Raw genomic sequence first — 19,060 nt, 5'->3', positions numbered from 1 at the left:
TCTAGGATTTATCCACCTTATCTATGATATAATTACAGTAAACCTAACTGATGGGAACATTGAAAATTGAAGACATGGCATGTAGACAATGAATTCATGTCTGCTATGATATTCTGCAGAAGGCCCTTTTCCTTTAAATTGGTTATCATGTTAGGTATTAAAGCAGCATTTGATACACCTTTTGCCAAAAAGATGTTGCTTAAAGTCTCTGTGATGGCACAACCATTCATGACAGAATTTTTCAGATCACATCGGAGTGCTTATCACAGTGATTTATTGCAGATCAGCCTCTGTTCATCTCGGATCCTTGAAACAAGGACACACATTTTACTTGTACTGATTATAGTATGTCTTCTTGGTTATGTCTTGCTTTAATTAGGTAATAAATGCCTATCTTTAGTATTCTTAGGAGGGATAACAAGATTTTATGCCAATTTCCAGGCTGTATGTAAATTATTTGTACAGATTCCCTTCATATTTTGTCTGATTCGTGTAGCATGAAAGATTAAACAACATGCAATGAAAACCAATGGCTGAATGATCCTATGTTTATTGGTTCCACAGTGGACTTCAGGGTGATTCTTTGTATTGATTTTGTTGGGTGTTTTTTTTTCAATGTAAGTCTTTCGATGAATAAGTCGATGTACATGGGTAGTGATCGACATGTATCATATACAGTACTTGTGCTAGTCACAGAAAAATGCGTAACCGCCTGTAATGAGAAACACCATACTGTAACCATTTTCAGTTTGCAGGTGCTTCCAGTTACATGAGGTTATTCATCATGGAGTGTTTTGAAGGGTAACTCATTTGCTCCAGCGACAATTGTTCCGCTCTTATTTTATCTCAGGTTGCATGACATCTGAACGAAATAAGAATTGATTTATGCTATGTTGATGATGTCCTGTAACTGATGATGTTTTTTGTTGTCCCCGCCGAACGAGTTCGAGCAGGGGACTATGAAACGGGCTCCGTACGTGTGTGTGTCCGTGTGTCCGTCTGTCCTTCTGTCCATCCGTGCGTCCGTGTGTGATCAAAATGTTCAAAATGCTACTCCTTCGCCATTTCTAACCCGATTTTGATTCTGTTTGCTTTATATGATAGCACTACATGGGAGCTTTGAAACTCTTTACAGAATTTCAGTTGTGACCTTTGACCTTGACCTTTGACCTATATTGTACATTTTGCTTCACAATGCTACTCCTTCGCCATTTCTAACCCGATTTTGATTCCGTTTGCTTTATATGATGGCACTAGGTGATGGCTTCAAAACTTCTACACAGAATTTTGACCTTTGACCTTGATTTTTGACCTATATTGTACATTGCCTACAAAATGCTACTCCTTCGCCATTTCTAACCCGATTTTGATTCCGTTTTCGAAAGCCGCAAATTTGTGGCTTTCCAATCAGGTTTCCTAATCAGGTTTTCAGACACCTGTTTGTAAAAGCCTTTTGAAGTTGATAAACGCAAAGCTGTTTTGAAACGGCTTTGTAGTATTGTACTGCAGTTACGAACAATGCACGCCTTATAAATTATGACCTCTACTCCTCAGGTCGAATTGCCCAAGGCTAATGCAGCTGTGCAGTGACAGGCCAGTTATCGTGTTCGCGAAGAGTTGATAAACGCAACTATTTTGGAAGCCGTTTCTAAGGGGCTTTGGAAACGGCTTTTGAAAGCCGTTTAAACAGGGGAAAGTTGATAAACGCAGCCAAAGTCTCATGCCGCCACTGAGAAATATTTGAACTATGTGCTAAACTGGAGTTGCCTCACAGATAGGAAGACAATTGATTCATGTGGCATTGCATCAGGACTCGTCACTCTCAAAGGAAGATATGTCTTTATGATGGTAGTTACTTTTCGCCGTCCCTTCTTGGAAAACAAGCGGCACATTAATAGTACAGGGCTTTGGAAAGGGCTTTGGAAAGCCGTTTAAACAGGGGAAAGTTGATAAACGCAGCCTAAAGGGCTTTGGAAACGGCTTTGGAAAGCCGTTTCAAACAGGGGAAAGTTGATAAACGCAGCCATAGATGACCGTCTTTCCGAGCAAAGAGATGATTCATGTGGAACGCTAACATAATGTCGGCTATAATTTGTTTGTTTTTGTATTAAAGGACATTAAATTTCAGCTAATGATAAGGCATATGATAAAAAAGTTACTCCTGTCCAAGATTATGTCAAAAAGTGGAAATCTGAATCTGAATCTCTAAATACGTTGTGAAAATATTTGAGCTGCACCCTTATTGGAAAGTCGATTTCATCATCTCTCCGATCACTTCCGACAAACATTTAATGAAAGTTCTTTATCAATTTATGTGTTAGATTAGTGCAAAAACATGTAAAGTCAGGTAATTTCAATTCTTAGTTCATCAATTTTTGTGGAATTTTTATTCGCACATCCCTTTGTCTGTACCTTTATGTACCGCTCATTTTTCATAAGAAGGGACAGCGAAAAGTAATTATCATCTTTGGGTGCGTTTATCATCTCCTTTTCTCGGCAGAAACAGGTTATCCAAACAGCTTTCAAGGAATTTTTACGAGTTGATAAACGCAAAGCTGTTTTGAAAGCCCTTCAGGAAAGCCTTATACGAAAGGGTGCGTTTATCAACTCTCCTTTCTCGGCAGAAACAGGTTATCCAAACAGCTTTCAAGGAATTTTCTCGAGTTGATAAACGCAAAGCTGTTTTGAAAGCCCTTTAGGAAAGCCTTTTCGAAAGCCCGAAATTTGTGACGATCCAGACAGGTTTCCTAAACAGGTTATCAGAGACCTATTTGTAAAAGCCTTTCGAAGTTGATAAACGCAAAGCTGTTTTGAAAGCCCTTTAGATCGCCCTACTGCGGTTACGCAACCATGCGTTTCCAGTTACTGAAAAGACGCGCGCCACGTTGAGTGCACACGAGTACGTGTACACAGGTGCACACATACAGCTGTGTGTACTGCACGCATATGCTTGGAACAAGGAGGTGTTTCTCTCACCAACAAGGTTTGAGAAATAGAGTAACAACAGTCTCATTCCCTTTGATCCCATGTCTCATGCCGCCACTCAGAAATATTTGAAGTATGTGCTGAACTGGAGCTGCCTCACAGATATAGTCCATGGGCCAAGACCCGAAAAATGGGTTGTTGGTACCATCTGAGGTGGCACAACCTTTTTGGTGTCAGTTTGTTTGTCGGGCATAGATATGCTTATCAAGCTATGATAGCATTTCCAAATGAGTAGCTTAGTCATAATAAACGAATTTTTAACCAATTTGGTCTCGTTTTTATATCCCTATACTTCTGAATCGAAACTAAACCGCTATACAAAGAAGAGCACTGCCTTCTGTATGTCCACAGGTGTTCTGTCGTAATCGCGGTGCGCTTAGTCTTTATTCAAGGCAGCGAAGGGAATATCCAAAGGGTTACGATGTCCACAGCTGTCACGCGGTGCGCTTAGTCTTTATCTAGACCAATGTACCGTTATCATATCTAAAGTTCCTCTTAAAAGGGATTATCTATACTGTTTTTATACTACCCTATCAACAAATACATCAGTTTTAAACAAAAATCACTCTGTTCATTTACAATATCATTCATTATAATGTATCGTAGTTGGAGGGAAATAAATATATTGTTGGAGGGAAATAAAGCGACATTGGCGTGGTATCAGCGTTTTCACCGTAGCGTTTTCGCCGGAAAATTATAAATAATTGAAAGATACCGTAAAATTCACCAGGAATTGCTTTTGTTGTTGTTGTTCTTTTTAGATAAAAGGATATACACTGTATCATACGCTTTGGATATTCCCTTCGCCGCCTAGAATAAAGACTAAGCGCTGTGGACATCATAATCTTTGGATATTCCCTTCGGTGCCTTGAATAAAGACTAAGTGCACCGCGTTCACAACAGAACACCTGTGAACATACCATAGAGCTGCATTTTACAGCTCTATGGAACATACAGAAGACAGTGCTCTTCTTTGTATAGCGGTTAGTTTCGATTCAGAAGTATAGGGATATAACAACGAGACCAAATATGTTAAAAATTCATTTACTATGACTAAGCTACTCATTTGGAAATGCTATCATAGCTTGATAAGCATATCTATGCCCGACAAACAAAATGACACCAAAAAGGTTTTGCCACCTCAGATGGTACCAATATCTGGCCTGGCCCATGGACTAATTGGAAGACAATTGATTCATGTGGCATTGTATCATGACTCGTCACTCTCAAAGAAAGATACAAGCCTGTATGTCTTTATGATGGTAATTGCTTTTCGCCGTCCCGTCTTAGAAAACAAGCGGCACATTAATAGTACGGCAGTCAGGGCTTTGGAAAGGGCTCTCGAAAGGGCTATGGAAAGGGCTATGGAAAGGGCCATCGAAAGTTGATAAACGCAGCCGACGAAAACAAGCGGCACATTAATAGTACAGGGAGCAGACAGGGCTTTCGAAAGGGCTATGGAAAGGGCTATGGAAAGGGCTATCGAAAGGGCTATCGAAAGGGCTTTCGAAAGTCGTTTAAACTGGGGAAAGTTGATAAACGCAGCCATAGAGACATATCTTCAATCAAGAGTGATGAGTCATGATGCAATGCCACATGAATTAGTTGTCATCCTATCTGTTTGGCAGCTCCAGTTTAGCACATACTTCAAATATTTCTTAGTGGCGGCATCAGACATGGGATCAAACGAAATACAGACGTACTATTGTAACTCTATCTTTTGAACCTCCTTGGTTCCATGGGCAGAAAAAGGTGACAAGTATCCAGGCATGCTGTTTTTTAAATTCAGTGAAATAAGCATCTGTGAGGTAATGATTATTCATGAATTCCTTATAAATGCTGCTTTCCAGCACATCCACCTGAAAGCAAGTGGTATTTGGCGATATATACCAATACAAATTATTTGTTGATGCATTCAATAGGCGTTTTCACATCAGCCCGATAAAAATCCAAGCTCGAGATATTTTTCGCGGTCGCAAATTAGCGCGCTATTATCATTTCCTACTCATATCAGCCCGAACATTATCAAATAGCGCGCTAGTTCGCATTAATTATCCTTCTATTTCGGAAATTTCCCGAGTTGGACTCGAGAAATTTTCTCAATAGGCGTTTTCACATCAACCCGATAAAAGTCCAAGCTCGAGATATTTTTCGCGATTGCGAATTAGAGCGTTATTTCATTTCTTATTCACATCTGGCGTTTTCACATCAGCGCGATGTTTCGAAATGGCGCGCTATTTTCTGACTTGGGAAATTTGAAAATATCCCGAGCTTGGATTTTCATCGGGCTGATGTGAAAACGCCTATTAGCCCGAAGAGAATTAGCCCGAATTTTTTCGAGCTAATTCGACAGCTGAGTATGTGCAAACAGCATCAGTAATGTGTGTGCCCTCTCAAAAGGCGTTTTCACATCAGCCCGATAAAAGTCCAATCTCGAGATAATTTTCGCGATCACGAATTAGAGCGCTGTTTCATTTCTTTGTAGGCGTTTTCACATCAGCCCGATAAAAATCCAAGCTCGAGATATTTTTTAATTTCCCAAGTCAGAAAATAGTGCGCTATTTCGAAACATCGGGCTGATGTGAAAACGCCTATTCACTCAGCCCGAAGAGAATTAGCCCGAATCTTTTTTTTTTCGAGCTAATTCGACAGCTGAGTATGTGCAAACAGCATCAGTAATGTGTGTGCCCTCTCAAAAATTCCTCATGACTTGTGTGCAGTTTGCCTGGATCAATCGGGTTACACACGCTAGGCATGATGGGATGCATCACGCTAATTTCTCGAGTCGTTTTCAACTTATGAAATAGCGCGCTACTATCCTGCTATTTCAGAAATTTTCCCCAAGTTGGACTCGATAAATTTTTTTCGATCAGAGCGATACAATTAGCGCGATAATTCGTGTTCACATTATCAAATAGCGCGCTATTTCGTGATCGGGTTAATATCCCAAGTCAGAAAATAGCGCACTATTTCGAAACATCGGGCTGATGTGAAAACGCCTAATGACGGATCATTAGGCGTTTTCACATCAGGCCGTTAAAAATCCAAGCTCGAGATATTTTTCGCGATCGCAAATTAGCGCGTTATTTCATTTCCTATTCACATCAGCCCGAACATTATCAAATAGCGCGCTATATATTTCGCATTAATCACCCTGCTTTTTCGGTAATTTCCCGAGTTGGACTCAAGAATTTTACTCGATCAGAGCGATAAAACTAGCGCGCTAATTTGTATTCACATTTGGCGTTTTCACATCATCTCGATAAAAATCCAAGCTCGAGATATTTTTTAACTTCCCAAGTCAGAAAATAGCGCGCTATTTCGAAACATCGGGCTGATGTGAAAACGCCTATTATCAAATAGCGCGTTATTTCGCGATCGGGTTAATTTCCCAAGTCAGACGAAACATCGGGCTGATGTGAAAACGCCTATTCTGATCATCTGGTCTACGCATGTTTATTCTTCGTTTTAACACAATAATCAATTGGATCCTTTAATGTATATTGTTACCTAAGACCCCGTTTACAGTGCGGGGCTGGGCCGAACCCAGCCTCAATTGCGAGGCCGGGCCCCGCAATTTTGTCTGTTTACACTGCCGGGCTCGGCCGCGCTTTTGATTCAAACCTTTCAATATTTTGTCGTAGTGGCGCTCTGCTTGTAAACAAACGCAATTTGGTATTGTCTGGTTTTCAGCCCCTTTGCCACATGAATTCCGTGGCGACGAAGTCGCCGTTCGGGCAAAGGCCTTTGCCGAAGGAAAAAATCCACCTTAAACCACCTTAAACTATACTAGTTTTCGACGTTGAGGGGGTTCATATCCGGAGTAGCGAAATAGTGCAGGCAGAGGGTTAGGAAGCCAGACTAAAATTGGCCGCGCATTTGGCCCAGTTTGCGTTTACATTGAGAAAAGGCCGGGCTCGGCCGCGGCTCGGCCGCGGCCGAGACCACCTCCAGAGCGAGGCCAAATGCGAGGCCAATTTTGGCCCCGCATTTGGCCTTTTGTGCGTTTACACTGAAGCGGGGCTGGGCTGAGCCGCGGCCGAGCCCAGCCTCAATTGCGGGGCCGAACCCCGCAATTTTGTCCGTTTACACTGCCGGGCTCGGCCGCGCTTTTAATTCAAACCTTTCAATATTTTGTAGTAGTGGCGCTCGATCTGCTTGTAAACAAACGCAATTTGGTATAGTCTGGTTTTCAGACCCTTTGCCAATTGGATTCCTTGGAGAAACAGGAGTTGATAAGTCATGACACCATTTTATTTCATTTTCCTTTTTTTTTTTGGGGGGGGGGGGGCTATGAGATGCAATGTCTACATACAGCAGTAAACTGCAACTGCTCTGTATATGCTCACTTGAGTGCACGTAGTGGGCACGCAACACAGCTACAGCCTGTAGTAAAGTGCACACTGTCAGTCTGTCAATAAATTCAAGTCAGTTGACGGGCAAACCAGGAGTAGGATGGATCAGGGAACTGAGAGCTTCATTATGGAGGAGAAAAGAAACAGGAGCAGTTCTGGCTTTGACTCGCTCAAGTTGTTTCTCGTCGTGCTTAGCTTGCTGACATCCATCATAGCCATCACACTCGCAGCTTCGGCTCTCACCCGGAAAGCGGAAACCACTGTCAACCTAGGCTCGGCACCCGGGTCCGAATCAGGCTCAGGTTGGTCGCGACTGACTTTATTTGTATTCATAAAGCCCATTTTGCCAAGGGAGTAAATGCATTACCACCAGATTTTAGCAGCTGCAAAGCTAAGAATTGTCTTACTGTAGAATTTCAGTCGGGCACGTTCAATTCACCTCACCTGTTTGAGCAATGACAATCAGTTCTACCAAACGTTGTATCCTATTCGTCACCACTATAATTATTTGAGTGATTGTATCGTGGTTTACATTAAACAAGACACCAGTGTAGCAACATAGAACACAATTGATATAAACAGTGTGATCGAAAACAAAAGTTTTCCAAAGGTCATCATTTGTCACTAGGAGCCTGAGATACCTGATAATGATTTAAAAAAAAAAACCAACAAGATCACAAATGTAACATTACCAGTTCATTGTCATTGTTATCAATGTCAAGGAATGTTATGTCTCTCACACATATACCTAAAAAGATTCTCTTGTGTGCACAGACGAATACGTTCAATACATTCTTAGCAGCTGTTTTTCATCAGTAGCACTTACTCATTAGTATTTAAACAGGTGCAGTTAGCGGCTGAAATTGAAATTGAATCCTCATTATTCTACGACTAACTTTATTACCATAACATTTTCAGCATCTCCACAATCATCCATCGCTGCGATTATAATCAATATCAAATTATGGTAATTCGATTCCTTCTCAGTAGGTAAAGTCTCTCCGGAAGTCTGGAAGTTTGCCATTGGTCACGATGGAACCAGCGTCGAGTATATGTGAGTAGTGTAAAGGGCTTTTTACACTTGTAAATTTTTGCTTAGTCCCGTACCAACGGTGGGGCTAAGGGGGGCCTTAGCCCCACCGTTGGTACGGGACTATCCTTAGCCCACTTTCTGTTTACACTCGTTTTTGCCAAAGTGGGCTAGTCCCACCGATAATCCCGTACTATCTGGCCCTGCAAAATAGCAGGGTTAGCACCGCAATTGCGGTGCCAAGCAAGTGTAAACAGAACGAAAAAATAATCCGGGGCTAAGCGACGGAGACGAAGTCCGACCCCCACTGACCAATCAGAAACGAGGTAATCAAGTGCTGCCGGTGCGTGCGTGTACGTGTTACAGTGCACAGCGTGATCATGAATATTCATACGGTTTGGAAAGTCCGGGGCTAAGAAATACGAGTGTAAAAAGGTCAGTTTTCTCCTTTGGAATAGCCCCGGACAAGAGATAGTACGGGACAAATTGGCCAGTGTAAAAAGCTGAAAAAATTGGTACGGGACTAACGATAGTCCTGGGTCAGAGAAATTCCGGGGTTAAGAAACACAAGTGTAAAAAGGGCTTAAGATGCACATCAGGACAGAGTGGATCAATGAGAATTTGGAACTGTTTCAACCCACGAACGCAGCGAGTGGGTTTAAGACTGCTTCCAGAACTAGCCGAGAGCATCCCATTCTCACTGATCCACGAAACAAGCCTGTGAATCATTCGTTTCATAAATATGCCCGTAAATTCATGAAACTCAACCTTTTTCCCTATCATTACAAGCTAGAGCAAACGCATGAGAAACGAATGTCGATTTTTGACAACCGTTGATATCCGTTATCGTATCTTGTACTGTGGGCCTATACGGCAAAGTGTGACAAATGGACTTGCAACGAACCCAACCACTTTTATCTACGAGATCCGCCGCCACCTGATTATGCGCATTTTAATGAGTACCAACAGATGTCCCGAAACTGAGGATTGCATTATCATACATCGTCTCTGAAAAAAAAAAATGTTTCTTTAATTCCTGTTTTATTTGGTTGATGTGCCTTTTCAGACTGAAACGTCTTTGAATAAGAAGAGAAGCAGCAAACCTCAGAAAATGACTGATTTCGCGGGATTGGAAATTACCGATTTGCTCGCTCGCGCTCAATTATTGATAACCTTGCCTAATAGTAAGACAGAAAAATCTTTTCCCCTTATTATCCCTTTTTACTCTGGAAAAATGTGCGGAAAAGGTAGAAAATGAGATTTTAAATCATAATTGATTACCTTTAAACCTAGCTTTCTCTTTAAAAGTGCATGCATTTTGCCAATGAAAATGTCTTAGGCCTTAGCGTTGATAACACCAATGCATTCCACAACTGCACACGTATTTTCCTTGATTTAAGACAGTAGTTTGTTACCTTCTGCGCATTTAGTTTAGACATTTTTCAAAGCTGCATTCTGTTTTGTCCCGGCTTGTCGGCTGCGGAGATCATAAGATCAAGGCAGGGAAGAATGTTTAAAATGCTTTTGCGACACTTGACGAAGGCACAGCAATGCATTGATTAACGAAAGGATGAATGTCCATGTGTGGTAGGTCCATGGTTAGTGCATAGCAAAAGTCGTTGACTTTCCATAAATGCTTGGAATAGGTAGTTACCAGTTATTTGAACATGCTACATGCACTTTATGGTTTTTTGTCAAAGTGGCCAACTTAATGCCTCTCATTTTAAACGAAGAGGTGAAAGGTTGAATCATGGCTCTCTGGCTTCTTTCAAACTGGAATACCGATTTAATAATCTTCGAAGGACCCTATATAGATTAGGTAAAACGGTCCTGTTTGACCTGTAACTTCGGACAATACATTTCAACTTTATCTACATTTGACATAGACATCTTTCAAAAGAAGACAGACCATACGTTTTCCCAATTGCATCCAGGATGAAACTCTCGTGAATAACTTTCCTGTTAAACCATGTAAAGGACTAACGGATGTGCGATCCAATAGGCACCATCGATCTGTATTTTACAATGATTATGTGTTATAATGCTTGAAAAGCTTACGCATTACCTGTCTGTGAGAAATGACCATGCCATATTAACATTCGTGATAATTTGATTGAAGATGTAGTCATGATGACAATTCTGGACCAGAAATACCTGGGGGGGGGGGGGTCTTTTTAAGACAAACGCTTATTACAATCATGACACTATTAGTGAGCGCCTTTGAATGTTTTTTACATCGACAAATGGTGCTATATAAATGTTATTTCATCATCATCGTCAGAATTGGATTGAAACCAAAGAAATTGTGGAAAGAAATTTCTGCATACATTTCTCGAACAATTAATACGAATATGCAAATGAATGAGCGGATGCGGATGATGTCATCCCTAAACATTTTCTATTATCATGTAAAGAAAAGAAATGCTGCCAAATAAACTTTTTTTTTTGCTGCAAAAAGTAAGCCATAATGCTATTACTGGATGAATAACTTCGAGATAACAATCAATTCGATGATAGATATATTAGGGTTTGGGACTGGGGCGTAATTACCTTTCAGCAAAGAAAGTTGAAATTTCAGAAGATTTTGTTTTATAAACAATATGACAAGTTGTGAGGTGATGACATCATCAACTTACCTGTTTGCAAAGTAACATTGACAGTTGCAGCATTGTTTTAGTGAAAATTAGTAAACACTTTAAAATTTCATAACTTCATATTGAACTATAGTTTTATATCCGATTTTGTTCAAAGTGTCACTGTCGTGCTAATAGAACTTTACTCTGTGTATTTAAACCAAATTTTAACTAATCTGAAATTGTTCTTTAACAAATCTAATAATTCATTTCTAATGCATATTTTTCCTGCCACACTACAGTAATCATCTGATCTTTGCTTTAATACAATAGTGACGACACGACAGGAACGCTACGCGGTTTCCACGTTGACATTGTCAACGCAGGTTGGTATAGAATCTACACATCATTTTGAGCCCCACTACACTTAGCATTTTGATCCCTAGTTGTGCAATATGGTCCGTAATAAGCATAAAATGTAGCAAGTGCTTGTGCTATATAGCCTGTGTGTGTGTCATGTGTGTGTGTGTGTGTGTGTGTGTGTGTGTGTGTGTATGTGTCATTTTATAGTAGTTCTGTTATGTCAGGAAATATGTTTCCGCACACACATGCCCTTTAAAATAGATCTTTCATATCGAACCCGGCATTGTTCTTGTGTTCGCAAGCAATTGCTTGTGCAGGGCAAGCAGAAGGTTTATGTTCAATACAAGCAAGAGGTTACGCATGTTGTGGATTTACGCAATTGCTTGAGCTTGATCTCTTGCATGACAAGCTTGTTCTTGTGCTTTGGAGCGACGGACTGCTTACAAGCAATTTGCTACTTTACATGTATCATACAGTAGGCCTAAATAACTGTTTTCCTTGGTGATGTATTATATGGTTTCTTCGTAATAATGATTAACATTATGTTTCTGTGACAAAGTGCCGCTTAAATATTCTTCTGTCATCAAAAAGTTTGAAACGTATATTGGTTGTTTTTTCCGAAATGGAAACTAGATTTGAATTTAATTGATTTGACCCCCCCCCCCCTGCTGCAGCTTTGTTGATCATAATTTGCTTCTGTTCTTCAAGCTGCCCCTTTTGCTAAGCTCCCATCGCTGTTTGATGAACACCACACTGAGAATGACCCAAACACGTTTACAGAATAGCACTCGTCCCCTGTATATTACAGTATGCTTTGCGTATGATACATGATGCTTGCGTACAACGCCTGATACTAACGTACTGACCGGTGCTACAAGAAAGTTGCAATCAACTGCAACTCCCCGAAATCAATCGCAAATCCTGCAACAGAAGCTTGTGATTGATTGCAAGTTGCAGTTGATCTATCTCTTGCAAAGTTTGCAATAGATATTTTGCAATTGATTGTAACACGACTCAGTCTTGCTGATATGCAAAGGCGGTCTCCATCACTTCATATATGGAAGGATTCATTGTAATGTAACTTTCGTTGTCCATCTTCAGTGTGTGCTGAAGCCAAGAAGACGTGTCGCCTTGTATGGGACATCTACAGCAACTGCTGGACTTCCGAGGCAGGCCAGAAATCTCGCGGAGGTGTCGGACTGATGTCGGGCTGGTATGACGCGTGCACCGGTAGGAACGTCCTCCTCGGATTACCCCTCTATTCAGACGATACAAAGCGTATAACTTAAAGTCAATACATCTCTCTGAATGTATTAACATTAACAGGGGCGGATCCAGGAATTCCGTAAAGAGGGGGCGCGTTTACAAAATTTAAGGGGGGGGGGGGGGGGCGCACGCACCCTCCCCCATTTTTTCTTTTTATTTCTTTTGTTTCAACAAAAAATAAAGGGGGGCGTGCGGGTTACGTTCCTCCCTGGATCCGCCCCTGCATTAACTATAGTAAATTTATTTCTGGTGAACGATAATTCCTGAAAGGTTGAAAATATGCAAACAAACTTTGATCTCGTTTTATTTACGTCACAACTAGGCTAACTCGTTTCGTGTCGTCAAACGTAATGCAGATTTGAAATATGTTGTATAATTGACATTCTAAAAAATGATAGGTGTACGCATGTGGCTTTAGATTGCATTTTCTTTGTTGTCGCTATTTTTCAAAAATGTGTTTAAAAAATGTGTCCTGACAGAAATATCATTCAACGCTTTAGAAAAATAAACCCTGAATATTCTCTGGATGCTTCCTTGTTACTTACTCTCTGAATGTTTTTTTTTTTCTACTTCAACTTTATAGGTTGGTTTAACACTCATGAGAGAGCCCTAACATTCCAGTTCACCGCAGCACTCCGGAAGCCCTACAACGGTGTTTTTTATGTTAAGCCAGGCAATCCTGGGGGCTTTGACCCCACGAACATCAGGGCGGACCAGCGGATTGGGTTTGGTGATGGCTGGTCACAGGATGAACACTGTCTGGCCAGGAATTCTGATGCCATCACGGTACGTAGGCAGTGACGCTCAATCAAAGATGAGAAGAATTTATGCATTTGATTACTACTGCCACAAAAGTAAATACCAACTGAACTCAAAGGTAAAAACGAAAATAAATATTGGCTGCCATGTTTTTCGTCGCTTCCTTTTCCAGGTACTAATTATTTCCTCGTTGATAACAGCACGTCCCGTCCTTGCCTTTACAGGTCCCCCGGACATCCGTTACATGTTGACTTTCGCTGATGTGAATAGGTCTACAAATCACAGTAATTTAGCTGAATTTAACGTTGGCAACATAAAAGGCGATTAAAAAAATTTGAGAAATGGAAATGAACTATTAAAAACCATTTGATAAAATATCTTAATCGTTTCTAGACTTTGTGATGCGAAGACCTGTCTTCTATACACATCATCAGGGCCCCATTTCATAAAAGATGTTAGGATAACAACTTTTGCTGGAATGTCAACTTCCAATAGCAACAGCCAATCAGGAAGCTTGATTCTTGTCGTTACCATGACAATTGCCACTCTAGCAAGAGTTGCTATCATATCAACTTCTTATGAAATGGGGCCCAGAAGTCACCATATGCTTAGGACCAATATGATCGATATGACCAAATTTAATCAATATGAACGCAAGGGATCTGCCTATCCTAAACTGGAACACTTTAATTCGAGACAGGCTTGAAGAGGGGAGGTCAAAAGTTATCCCCCACCCCCTCTCATCACCCCATTGTTTGTCCGAAAAAAAAATAAAAATAGTGTGCCATTCTACATGCATTGGTTGACCTGAGTGCTCCTCTAGAATCGAAATGATTAAGAGTTGTTTTATGCTCCATTGTTTCTATTATGACCTCAATTATGTACATGAAATTCCCGTATGGCATGTATGGAGGATTACCGGGTAATGTTCGTTATTACGAAGGTTAGTTAATTCAATGGCGTTCTTCCCAAGGTTCGTTAATCCGAAAAATGAGATAAGATTCGTTATTCCGAAGGTTCGTTAATTCAAAAATGACGTATGGTCCGTCATTCGGAAGATTCGTTAATCCGCAAACGAAAGTAAGGTTCGCAATTTTAAAGGCTCGTTTGTACGTATCACCTTCTTTTCATTTTCGGATTAACGAACCTTCGGACTAACGAGCCTTATTTCATTTTTCGATTAATGAACCTTCTGATATTTTTTGATCAATTTTCCTTCGGAATAACGAATTGCAACCGGAATACCAAGGCATCGTGGTAGAAGAAATGTGTTTTTTCCACCATTGTCTTGATTCATTCGATTTCATTTTTATATGTTTATTCTTAAATTCCTCGTTGCTTTATACTAGGAACAATTGACTGTACGATTAATAGATATAACGATTAATTACGCGGAGCGTTACTAAGAATTATCCACCAGATAACATCTTTGTAATAGTCCGAAATACAAGAGGCGAAGCCGATAATTTCACTATCGCCTGATCAACTAAATGATTGTGCATGATTGTTTTAGAAAATAGTGACATAATTTCGATTCCGAGGCAGACATTTTTGCAAGATTTCCAGGCCAGAATCAGCTCCAAGCTAACTGAACAGCAGACACAAATTACTGCAATGCATAATACACAGGCGATATAGCTGAGCGCAGACGGGCAGTTGTTATAACCACTCATTATTAGTATGCAGTACTAAAACGCCTTTATAAGGAAATAAAGCTAAGACTAGCTTTATTTCCTTCAGTTACGACCACGACGATGAACATCTTCCGTACTATAACGCCTTTATTCAAAATCCAAACTGGTATGTGAAAGCGCTCAGTCAATTTTTATCCTATCATTTCTTTCTTTTTAATATTAAATCCGTAATTTTTTCGTTGATTTTTCTCAGGGAGTTCCTCTGGACCCGTCACAAATTCTTCACTTCAAGACACTTGCGGAAATAGTGGCTGCTGTCAAAAGTAATCAGGTATATACCACAGAGCATTGGAGCGTGATTCTTAACATAATGGTTCTGGGTATATAGATCTGTAACGGACCACGCATTCTTATATACGATAGGTTACAGGTATAGCATTTGCGCAAGGCATGTTTCTGTTAAGGGTCCTGTTTACCTTTGGGAACAGTGTTTCAAACAATTGCCAAGTTATGACATTTAATGCATATTTTATGTGTATATCTGTTGAACCACAAAACATCCTATCATAATTTTTTTTTTCGCGATAAAGCCTAAGATATAAGGAGATATCTGTATTTTTCTCAATAAACCGTAACTGTAGAGGGTTTAATCTGGAAACATTTTTCTTATAACTATTATCCACATTTTGTATGTTTAGCAATACTTAACACAGATTTTACCCATCCAAATTTTTACAGTGGTTGTTCCTTTCCCTGACTCATGTTTTGGAACTATCTTAAAGCACTAGTGCTGGGTGGTGTTTTTTTTTACATCTGCAAATTGTAGATTATGCATTTAACGTAGAGAAGCTCTTAATTACTATAAAGCTAAAACTGTGATTGAAAGCAAGAACTGTGATTGGAAGCTATATAGAGGCCACTTCTGTTCAAATACAAGATTCAACGACGCGTTAGAAGATGGAAGTTGTTCAAAATCGACAAACGCGGCGATCGCCAAGTGTGAAATACTGCAATCCAATGGTGTAGGCCGACAAAGAAATACTGACTATGCTATTATACTGAAGTTTAATCAAGTAATAATTTGCCCTATTGATCAATCTTTTGGCGCTAGTCAGAATATATGTATCAAAGTACTTAATTAAGTAATGCTTTCTGAAATCAAACTCTGGAACTTCCTTACAAAGACTACACAAGTATCGAAATCGAAATGGAAGTCATAGTTGGAAAACGATTAAGGGGTATACAAACTCAGGTTGTGATAGTTTCGAAGTTGAGTAATTTAACATTGCTTCCTAACACTACTATTAGTGAAACCTTCATTTAAAGTTAAAGTTACAAAGAAAAGGCGGACAATTACTTCGTAAGTATGAATTGGAAAAGTTTTGTCCAAGTTTAGGCGCTGCTGTTCTGTAGTATCGAAAGGGCACTTAACTCAACTTTCCAGAAAGCACAGACGATAATTAGTAAAGGGTTTTATTGAAAATGAATTAAGCGCCATTTTCAAACATTTCAAACAAAATAAGTCCATTATCAGATAAACCTTTCCGCTGGTGACATAAGAAGGAATATTATAAAAGTTATGATAAAAATATTCTGCATTTTCTTATCATATCTTTGTTTTTCTAGCAGCTTTGATTTCAAATATCTCAACATAACAAGAATGGATTTTTACGATAAAACTCTCAAGTGTGTTTACCCCTATAGTCTTATCTCATAGGTGCAGGTCAAAGGAGTAGCCTATACCTTTCATGGAAAATCCAAGATTTGCGATTTTCTTTTTCTCTATACCTCACGAATTGTAGAATGGGGAAACTTTCTTCTAGAGAGGACAATATGATTTATTATGGAATTCATCAAATCTTCTAAACTGTTACACTTTTGAAGGGATCGCTCAATTTTCCTCAATCTTTAACTGAGTTTTTGACAAATTATTCTGCATTCGCAAATTCCAGTGCTAATAGGGTTTGTTTGTATAGGGTGACCAATGACTATACTCCGCTCTGAACTATCCTATGAGGATAAAATCGCCATGAGATTGTCACAACGATGAGGTTATATCAATAAATAGGCCTTCAACCGATCACCAGTACCTAATAACAGAGATTTGTGCTGGCAGATTGATGCCGCTTTTGTCAACGAGAACTGCTTGGGAGATCAGCTGGAGCAGCTGGGAGACCTGATCATCACAAATTGCAACCGGGGTGGCGCTGCCATGATGGCGCCAAAAGATAGCACGCTGAGCACATGGTGGAATCCTGCCTTCGAAGCCATTAGACAGTCCGGCGTCTACGCAGACATTTGTGCTAGGATAGACACCGAACACGGTAAGCAATAGTGTATTGTCCGATGTAAGAAGATGATGTCATAAAATATGATGCTGTCTGAAGGACTGTCTCATGTTAAACACCATCGCACTAAGCACAGATGGCTAATAATGCACAATGCACTCTATCCGCCATTAACTACCCGAGATATATGTATTTCATAAGTGTTTATCTTAAATGGGAACCTATTCATAGTTATGATAACGTGAAATGAAACATCAATTTGCGAAAATTAGGGACACCGTGGCGTGTGGGTATAAGGTTCTACTGCTTCCTACACAGAGATATAGTCCTGTGTAAGCTCCAGGATTTGGAGTGGTTTCTGCACGGCCCGTTACCATGGTTGCATTCGAAAGACTCCTGGGTTCCGAGCTTCATTTCATGAGGGTCGACCAGTTGGTCGATATAATTGCCTAACCTCACCAAACGCATATCCAACATGGATGCATTCGAGATTACGAGATCAGAAGCAAATGTTCTAAAAATAGGCGTACACTTTCACTGTCTTGGAGTTGGTAAGATAACATCATGCAATATTCGCTTCAATTATGTGAAAAACGAACTTTAAAGGGATCGCATAGTTTTAGTTGAGACCTAATTTCAGGTTTCTAACTTTTTTTGTGTGAGATAATGAGAAACCTCTTATAAAATATGAAAAAAGCATGTAATTCCATGGGGAATTCAATGTTTATTTGATGAAAATTGGTTTTGAAATGGCTGAGATATCCCAAACAGAGCGATTCTTATAGTGTGGGACCCACACTTTATTACAATATCGCTTTGTTTTACTTTGTTTTTGGATGTTTCAGTCATTCCAAACCCGATTTTCATCAAATAAACTTTGAATTCCTCGTAAAATGGTATGCTCTGTACTATTTCATAAGTGTTTTCTTGGTATCTCGCAAAAAGTTAAAAGCCCAATTCTCATCTTCACCAATACTGTACTATCCCTTTAACTCTTTATCCGTACATGCTGCCAACAAGTCATTATAACCGAAATCGAATGAGGATGAATTCCACACTGTACAAAGTGCATTGAGGGCGAATCCTTGAACTAGACGAAATAGTTGCGTTCCCTTTGTATGCATGCCGTTATATAATCATTAGTAGCAACACTCCGACACTCAATGTAGGCCTACATGACTAGTAAACCAGAATGTATCAACTTCCCTAATTCCACTACTATGATGAGTTCCTTTGGTGTTTCGATTTCCGACAAGCTTTGTTAGGTAACTAATTCTTTATGCGAGGTTTATGCTTTTATGTAACCATTTGTTCTTTGCAGGCGCACTACGCAGTTTTGCTGGGCCAGTCATTTGTCTCGACTAATAGTCCATTTGCCAGCCACTTACAAGAGTTTCATAGTGCTGCGATACTGTTCAACCATCATTCGCCATGAAAATGTTCGGGTCGTGTTGTCGAATTTGTTTTCTAGGAGGCTTCCCCTCCCCCCCCCCCCCCCCCCGCTTCCGATGTACGGTGGTATCAGATATGATGATGATGTTTAATACATTCACTCCTTTCCAGGCTTGTTTCTATAAACAACTGCTACAATAATGTTGTGAATGCAATCTTGCGATCGTGACTCCTGTTCATTTATAAAGTCATTGCTATAAATCGTTGCTACTTCTGGAGAGAAAGACGTTAGTATGACTTTAATCATAATCCTTCTCAAATTCAGGAAAACAATAGTGAAGATCTGTGCGACACTGAGGCCGTGACATCATCAATGCTTCATCAAACTTTCATAGTGTGACGGCGACCGATATCT

At 40.0% G+C, this 19,060-nt stretch overlaps 1 protein-coding gene across 1 annotated transcript; it reads left to right on the top strand.

Annotated features, from left to right (window-relative positions):
* The first annotated feature begins 7,440 nt into the window (after window positions 1–7,440).
* LOC139732417 (uncharacterized) lies at window positions 7,441–18,618 on the top strand. Its single transcript, XM_071643279.1, has 8 exons — window positions 7,441–7,642; window positions 8,328–8,394; window positions 11,277–11,329; window positions 12,408–12,536; window positions 13,156–13,358; window positions 15,219–15,296; window positions 17,082–17,289; window positions 18,575–18,618. The coding sequence occupies exons 1-8, from the start codon at window positions 7,441–7,443 to the stop codon at window positions 18,616–18,618; spliced, it is 984 nt and encodes a 327-aa protein (XP_071499380.1).
* The last annotated feature ends 442 nt before the right edge of the window (window positions 18,619–19,060 follow it).

Source organism: Diadema antillarum, unplaced genomic scaffold (genome assembly GCF_040938485.1).
Source record: "Diadema antillarum isolate AM-2024a unplaced genomic scaffold, OU_Dant_1.0 seq00000423_RagTag, whole genome shotgun sequence".
NCBI classification, from domain to species: Eukaryota; Metazoa; Echinodermata; class Echinoidea; order Diadematoida; family Diadematidae; genus Diadema; species Diadema antillarum.
The sequence above is the reverse complement of the archived record's forward strand: the minus strand, read 5'-3'. Positions and strand labels throughout refer to the sequence as shown.